The sequence below is a fragment of the Bison bison genome, unplaced genomic scaffold, assembly GCF_000754665.1.
Source record: "Bison bison bison isolate TAMUID 2011002044 unplaced genomic scaffold, Bison_UMD1.0 scf7180017864068, whole genome shotgun sequence".
NCBI lineage: Eukaryota > Metazoa > Chordata > Mammalia > Artiodactyla > Bovidae > Bison > Bison bison.
This window is the reverse complement of record NW_011494640.1, coordinates 12,332,234-12,340,153: the sequence shown is the minus strand read 5'-3', so window position 1 is coordinate 12,340,153 and position 7,920 is coordinate 12,332,234. Positions and strand designations below refer to the sequence as shown.

Here is a 7,920-nt window from a genome sequence, read left to right as displayed (position 1 = left end):
TTGATCTGTATAATAGGGATGATGAGAAAGCCCATCGCCTAAAAGTTTCAGGAAGATTAAATAAGACACAATTTGTAAAGTCCTTAGAGCAGTTTCTCAGACATTTTGGGCAAGTGTGTGTTAAATAAATATCAGGTGGGAAAAAAAGTCTGAATGCTAAATAGCAAAGGCACGTTAATGGCAAATTTACCAGACACTCTTGACTTTTAGGTGTTCTGGGTTCTTTCATCTCAATTTCTTTCGGGTGAGGTCCAAGCAGGACTGCTTACAGCCTCAAGACCCTCAGGCATAGCTGGTATTTGAGGAGAGTCTGAAGGTCTTTTTTTTTAAGCATTGTATTATAATTTTATTTATTTATGACTGTGCTGGGTCTTTGTTGCTGCACAGGCTTTTCTCTAGTTTTGGTGGGCGGGGGCTAGTCTCTAGTTGTGGACTGTGGGGTCTAGGGCGCTCAGGCTTCAGTAATTGTGGTGCGTGGGCTCAGCAGTTGCAGTTCCCGGGCTCTAGAGCCCAGACTCAGTAGTTGTGGTGCACAGGCTTAGTTGCTCCGTATGGCATGTGGATCTTCCCAGACCAGGAATCGAACCTGTGTCTCTTGCATTAGCAGCAAATTCTTTACCATCAAGTCACCAGGAAGCTCTGGAGGTCTTCTCAAATACTAGAAGACACTCGGTCCTGTTTTACTTCAAGTGCTAGAAACGTTAGAAAATATGTGGCTAGGGAGGGTGACTCAGGGCATTAGAAGGAATGACCATAGCAAGATTTCCCAGAGTTTTTCAGAAAGGGTTTCTGGGAAAAGCAAAATGAGGGTGGGCTCTGAGAGTTTCATTCTGTAACACTCCACCAGCCCAGCAGCCCTATTATCTCACATCTTGTTCTGCTCTGTTCATTACTGTCCACTCAGGATGGGGACAGCCACATGGATTATGGGACATTTTTGAGTATCTTAAAACAATTAATTATCCTACTCTTGACATGCCTAAGGGGGCTAAAACTGAAACACAGAAATTATGCAACTGAGCCAGTCACGTAGCATGGGTGGGGCTGAACTGGGTCAGATCTCTGGACTCCAGACTTACGTTGAATCTGATGAGATCCACCGCTGGGCTATTATCCCAGCACGGAGTTTGTTTAGTCACAGAAGCTGCTAACATGATTTCAGAGATGTGTGGTCAGGGACCCCTGGGTCATCTGGTGAAAATGACGTTACCAGGAAATTTAAAAACTCAGAGCTCTGGAGAAAGTTGTGTGTGAGGATGGAGTTGGGAAAAAAAAAATCAAAACAAGACTAGAAATTACCGTATATATAAACAAAAGGGAAATTACTTCACTATGGAAAATACGGATATAGGATAAAGGTATTGTTAGCTCAATGATAACTTCCAGAACATGCCAAGGTTAGTGTAGCCTCAAAGAATTGGAGGAACTATTTTATCATTGCATGTTTACATTTAATTTTGAGTATCTGGCCATCTAGGAATTCACTTAAAAAATGTTTCTAATTGAAGGATAATTGCTTTACAATATTGTGTTGGCTTCTGCCATACATCAACATGAATCATTCATAGGTATACATATGGCCCCTTCCTCTTGATCCTCACACCCCTTCCTCACACACCCTCACACCTACCTCACACCCCTTCCGACCCCTCTAGGTTGTTACAGAAGCCCCAGTTTGGGTTCCCTGAGTCATATGGCAAATTCCCACTGACTATCTCTTTTACATATGATAGTGTGTATGTTTCCATGCTACTCTCTTCATTCATCCCAGCCTCTCCTTCCCCCAACGCTTGTGTCCATGAGTCTGTTCTCTATGTCTATGTCTCTGTTGCTGCCCTGCAAATAAGTTCATCAGTGGCATCTTTCTAGATTCCATATATATGTGCTAATATGTGATATTTGTTTTTCTCTTTCTGACTTACTTCATTCTATATAACAGACTCTAGGTTCATCCACCTCCTTATAATGGACACAAATGCATTCCTTTTTATGGCTGAGTAATATTCCATTGTATATATGTATTACAGCTTCTTTATCCATTCATTTGTCAATGGACATCTAGGTTGCTTCCTTGTCCTAGCTATTGTAAACAGTGCTGCAATGAACACTGGGGTACATGTGTCTTTTTCAGTTATGGTTTCCTCAGGGTACAGGCCTAGGAGTAGGATTGCTGGGCCATATGATAGTTTTATTCCTAGTTTTTTAAAGTAATCTCCATACTGTATTCCATAATGGTTATATCAATTTACATTCCCACCAACAGTGCAAGAAGGTTCCCTTTTATCCACACCCTCTCCAGTATTTACTATTCGTGGATTTTTTGATGGTGGCCATTCTGATCAGTGAGAGGTGATGTTTCATTGTAGTTTTGATTTGTATTTCTCTAGCAACGAGTGATGTCAAACATCTTTTCATGTGTTTATTAGCCATCTGTATGTCTTCTTTGGAGAAATGTCTGATTAGGTCTTTTGCCCACTTTTTGATTGGGTTGTTTGTTTTCCTGGTATTGAGCTTATGAACTGCTTGTATATTTTGGAAATTAATCCTTTGTCAGTTGTTTCATTTGCTGTTATTTCTCTCATTCTAAGGGTTGTCTTTTCACCTTGTTTATAACTTCCTTTGCTGTGCAAAAGCTTTTAGGTTTAATTAGGTCCCATTTGGTTATTTTTGTTTTTATTTCCATTACTCTGGGAGGTAGGTCATAGAGGATCTTGCTGTGATTTATATCATACAGTGTTCTGCCCATGTTTTCATCTCAGAGTTTCATAGTTTCTGGTCTTACATTTAGGTCTTTAATCCATTTTAGGTTTATCTTTGTGTATGGTGTTAGGAACTGTTCTAATTTTATTCTTCTACATGTAGCTGTCCAGTTCTTCCAGTGCCACTTGTTGAAGAAATTGTCTTTTCCTCACTGTATATTCTGCCTTCTTTGTCAAAGGTAAGTTGCCCGTAGGTGCATGGGTTTATTGCTGGGCTTTCTATCTTGTTCCATTGGTCTGTATTTCTGTTTTTGTGCCAGTGGAATACTGTCTTTATGACAGTAGCTTTATAGTATAGTCTGAAGTTAGGAAGATTGATTCCTCTAGCTCCATTCTTCTTTCTCAAGATTGCTTTGGCCAATCAGACTCCTTTGTGTTTCCACATGAATTGTGAAATTTTTTGTTCTAGTTCTGTGAAAAATGCCATTTGTAATTTGATAGGGATTGCATTGAATCTGAGGAATTCACTTTTTAAAAAAGTTTTATGAAGATTCAAAAGGAGTTGAAAAAATATCTTTCTTTGATTTTCTACTCTTTCTCAGTTCTTCTCTTGGTTCCCATCGAGTGAAGCAAAGAAGAGTAGATAGAGAATGGGTTCTATAATTGTGGAGATCTGGGTTCAAATCCTGATTCTATTATTTATTGGCTGGGCTGGGTCTTCATTGCTGCATAGGCTTTTTTCTCATTGTGGAAAGTGGAGGTTACTTTTTACTTATGGTATGAAGCCCTCCCATTGCTGTGGCTTCTCCTGGTGCAGAGCACGGGCTCTACAGCACATGGACTTCAGTAGCTGTGGCTCAAGGGCTCTAGAGCCCAGGCACAGTAGTTGTAGTACATGGGCCTTGTTGCTCCACAACATGTGGGATCTTCCTGGACCAGGGGTTGAACCCTTGTCTCCTACATTGGCAGGCAGATTCTTTACCACTGAGCCTCCAGGGAAGCCCCCTGACTCTACTACTAATGAGGTGGTCTTGAGCAATTTACTTAGTGTCTCTGACCTTCAGTTTCCTTATTTATGGAACATTATAGTGACACTTACTTACTACACAGGGTTGAAGTAAGCAAAGTCTCTCCCAATGCCTGGTTCACAACAGACACTCATCTAGGGATGGGCTGCAGTGTATCTTAGACTCATGAAAAATCCCAGTTCAAAACGGATTTATCAAAGGAGTACAGCACTGATGCAAGGATAGATCCAAAGAACAGACTAAAGAACTCAGAAGTAGACCAACTAAATGGTTAATTAATTTTTGATAAAAGTCCCAATATAATTCAATGGGAAAAGGGTGCTGTTTTCAACCAGTGGTGCTGGAGCAATTGGACATCCATATAAAAAAAAAAAATAAACTTTGATTCATACCTTGCATCATTTCCAAAAATTAACTTGAAACGGATCATAAACCTAAATGCAAGAGCTAAAACTTTACACTTTGAGGAGAAAAACAGGAGAAAATTTTTGTGACTTTGGGTTATACCAATTTTTTTTTTTTTAGAAAACAAAAAGCACAAATCTTATAAGGTGGACTCATCCGTGTTAAGAAATGTTTGCTAGTCAAAAAGACGCTGCTAAGAAAATGGGAAGCCACAGACTAGGAGTAAATATTTGCAAAATGGATTTGTTTCTTTAATATTGCTGTCTTCTTGATACTGTGGTATAAAGTAGATGTAATCAATAATTCTTGTGTCCTCCCATCCTCTCCCTGATAGAGTGCGCTTTCTATATGCTTTCCCTTCCTCCCTTACTGTTTATGTCATTATTCACAGCCATAATTCTCATAATATTGTTATGAGTGAGGGCTGGAGAGAAGACTGAAACTTGTGTTATGAGGTTGCAAGCGCTTCATCTAAATTCCATTCTTGGTGGGAGAGAAGAGAGCAATGATGAAAAATACAGAGACAAGCATGTGTCCATTAGGAAGCAACCTGAAGCTGTTGGTAACCCTCTCAACAATGTCAATAAAAAGCATAGACTGAGCATATGGCACTAAGGGCTGTGCTTGCATCATTTAACTGTAGGAGAAACATATGCAGGAGTCATCCTAGGGTCCCAGAAGAAGCAGGGCCACCAAGCAGGCCTCCAGGAGAAATTCATCTGGGATGTTCCTTCCTGACACCTGCAATGGATTTTGTCCTTCCTGTGTCTCTGGATTGCTTTATCCTTTGGACGTCATTCTAGATTCATCCACGTCTTTTCTTGGTTTTACCATTTTGGGACTGTTGGCTTGATTTTGAAGATCTATTTTGTTTGAAACTGCAGTCTCTGTTTGGCTTGCTGGCACCAGACTTCGTACTTCCTTGCTATGTAAATCTGGTAACCCTCCCCGCAATCGCCTCTCTGTGTCTTAAAGCTTCCAGTTTGCAGTTTTTGGCCATCCCTGGGTGATTACTTATCTCATATATCCCAAGGTACATAAGCATCATTACTGGCGTCAACAGGCAACACTCTTATGGGTCTCTCTTGTGCTTATGTCCCTGGCAAACCACTGTAAGCATAGTTGAAGGAGAAAGCCTTCAGGTTTCTGAAGTACAGGTTGAGGAGGCCATGTCTGCCTTGGCCAAGGAAGCTGTGGAGCTTTTGAAGTAGATGTAACTGTGAGGATGTCCTTATGGATGTGAGCCAAGTTCCTGTGTATGGAAGATCTTGGAGTTGGAATGGTCAGCCTGTTGATACTTGAGAGTCAGCTGAAGACTTATGGGTGAGCACAGATCAAACCACAGGGTGAGTAGACCAGTGGGGAAAACAGAGCATGTGCTCACCATTCTGCTCTTTCCACAGGTGTCCAGATAGAATTAGAGCCAGGCATTAAACCAGTGGCAGCAGTGTAAGTCCCAGTGCCTGGGATACATATGTGTGTGTGTGTGTGTGTGTGTGTGTGTGTGTATATATATATATATATATATCTCCAGCTTCCCGCTGGAGCAGAGGGAAGGTACCATGTTTCCCTTCGGCTTCAATTTAACAACAGCAAGACCACAAGGGATGTTTACTCTAGAGTTGATTCCCCACAATAGTCTGGCTGCAATTTGCAGGCTGCAGAACAATGGGGGTGGGGGTAGCAGGGAGGGTGCAGAGAATCCCTTTGGGTTTATTTCAATTTAGGATGAGAGCCTCTTAGAATAAGTAAGCATCCTGTGGAGAGGAAGGACAGACACCAAAGTCTTCAATTCCTTTGGCAATTTTGATCTTTGTGACCATTTTAACCCAGGGTCTGCTAGGTTTCAAAAGCTTGAACTGTGCTCAGTTGCTCATCAGAAGAATTCCTGCTCCTCCCCTGACCTGCTCCTCCCTTGACAGCAAAGTGATGTGTGAATGGTCTCTGTGTGACGCTCTGGAGGAGCAGTTATGTGCCCTAGAACTGGAGAAAAATTTGTCCACAGTAAGTATCTTGCACTGTAAACTGTTTCCACTTCACATAGACTGTTGAAAAGCATCTGGAAGATATATATTCATTATTGTTAAAAAAATAGATTTATGAGTGTTATGAGATTATGATGCAGAAGACAGAACCTCTCAGTGTTTTTAAAGTGCAAACCCACACTCTCCAGCCTTAAGTCTTAGAGTGATCAAGCTGACAGGGACTCAAAAACTCACGTAGTTCATATAATTTTACCTACTGAAGCCCCCAATGTCCAACAGTTTTACAGTTCAGGAATCTGAGGAGCGGAAAGGCTCAGGGAGGATTTATTATATTTGCATAGTCAGTGGAAGAGCTGAAACTTAAGCCCTGGTTCCTTGATAGTAAATCCTGCACTTGCCTCTAACTGTCTTTTATGTAAATTAAGGTATTTGACTTTCTGTCTTTGAAAACCTGTATAGATATCACGGTTATTTCCCCAGAGGGAGATGAAGCATGAACTAATTTTCAATGAGAGTGAGTCTGGGGGGAACAGTTCCAACTGGGCACATTCTTTTCTCCTTTTTCATGGCCACCTGAAAACTTTGGCTGGGTGCTGGGGGGTGGGACGCTCTTCCCACTTCCCAGTCTTTTTCTTTTCACAGCTGCAAAGTTCAGTAAGTTGAACTGCTGTGCTGTGAGTTCACTGTTCACTCTGCCACGACCAACCTCTGTTGTAAATTTTCCTCCCAGAACACGTGACGATGCATTTCTTGACTATATATCCCAAGAGCAGCGGCAGAATTGTCAGAGCGCGGAGCCCCACACGCAGGAAGAAAAAGGCTCTTGGACCTGACCATTTAGGAATTCAGGACTTGGGACAAATTCGCCAGCTTTTGGTAAGTCAGCAATGCCAGTTTGCTTCAGAAACATGAAAGGCTACTCCCGGCAATTTGTAGATGCAGTTTTCTCTTCCTTTCCTTTTTTCTAAGGCAGTTTTGTCTTGAATTAAAAATAGGTTGATGCTTGGCATCGAAATGTAAACTTTCTTTTTTTCTGCTCCATCAGCTCAAAAAGTTTCCCAGGGATTCAGACATTATTTCTTTTCTCTCTGCACCCCTGTCTTAAAGGGATTTTTTTTTTTTTTTGCTTTTAAACTGATTGAAGCAAAGCTTTTCACATGTTCACTTTATGAAATGAAAATTTGTTGGACATGTAAAAAAAATGAAAGTCTTCTTTTTATTTCCTCCCACCTCCCGGTGCCCATTTCCCCGCGCACCCCAGCCCGTCATAGCTGACCCCTGTTAACCGCTAGGAGGGACTTAGAGTTACCTCTCCAGGCAGCAGCTGTAAACCTTTCTGATCCTATAGTTCCACAAACCTGGTGCTGCCCTCTTTTCTGTAACTGCGGTCGGGTGGGAGAGTCCTAACTTGCAGCTTTCTCCCCAGCTCCTGGCAGTGTGAGCTGAGCTTCAATGCTGAAGATGGAGCCTCTGAACAGCACAGATGCTGGCACCGCAGCCCCCAGCGCCCCCCTCGAGTCCCCCGTGTCCGGCAGCGGCCACGGCAACGAATACTTCTACGTTCTGGTGGTCATGTCCTTCTACGGCATTTTCTTGATTGGTATCACGCTGGGCTACATGAAATCCAAGAGGCGGGAGAAGAAAGCCAGCCTCCTGCTGCTGTACAGGGACGAGGAGCGGCTCTGGGGGGAGGCCATGAAGCCGCTGGCCACGCTGTCCGGCCTGAGGTCGGTGCAGGCGCCCACGATGCTGAATGTGTTGCAGGAGAGCGTGGCTCCTGCCCTATCCTGCACCCTCTGCTCC

General features: G+C 42.5%; 1 protein-coding gene across 1 annotated transcript in view; it reads left to right on the top strand.

Annotated features, from left to right (window-relative positions):
- Positions 1-6,061: 6,061 nt before the first annotated feature.
- Positions 6,062-7,920, top strand: part of KCNE4 (potassium voltage-gated channel, Isk-related family, member 4) — a 4,164-nt gene continuing 2,305 nt past the window's right edge. Inside the window, 3 exon segments of the mRNA XM_010837066.1 lie at positions 6,062-6,136; positions 6,848-6,997; positions 7,532-7,915. Coding sequence (XP_010835368.1) covers positions 6,103-6,136; positions 6,848-6,997; positions 7,532-7,915 — 568 coding nt within the window. The 5' untranslated portion in view covers positions 6,062-6,102.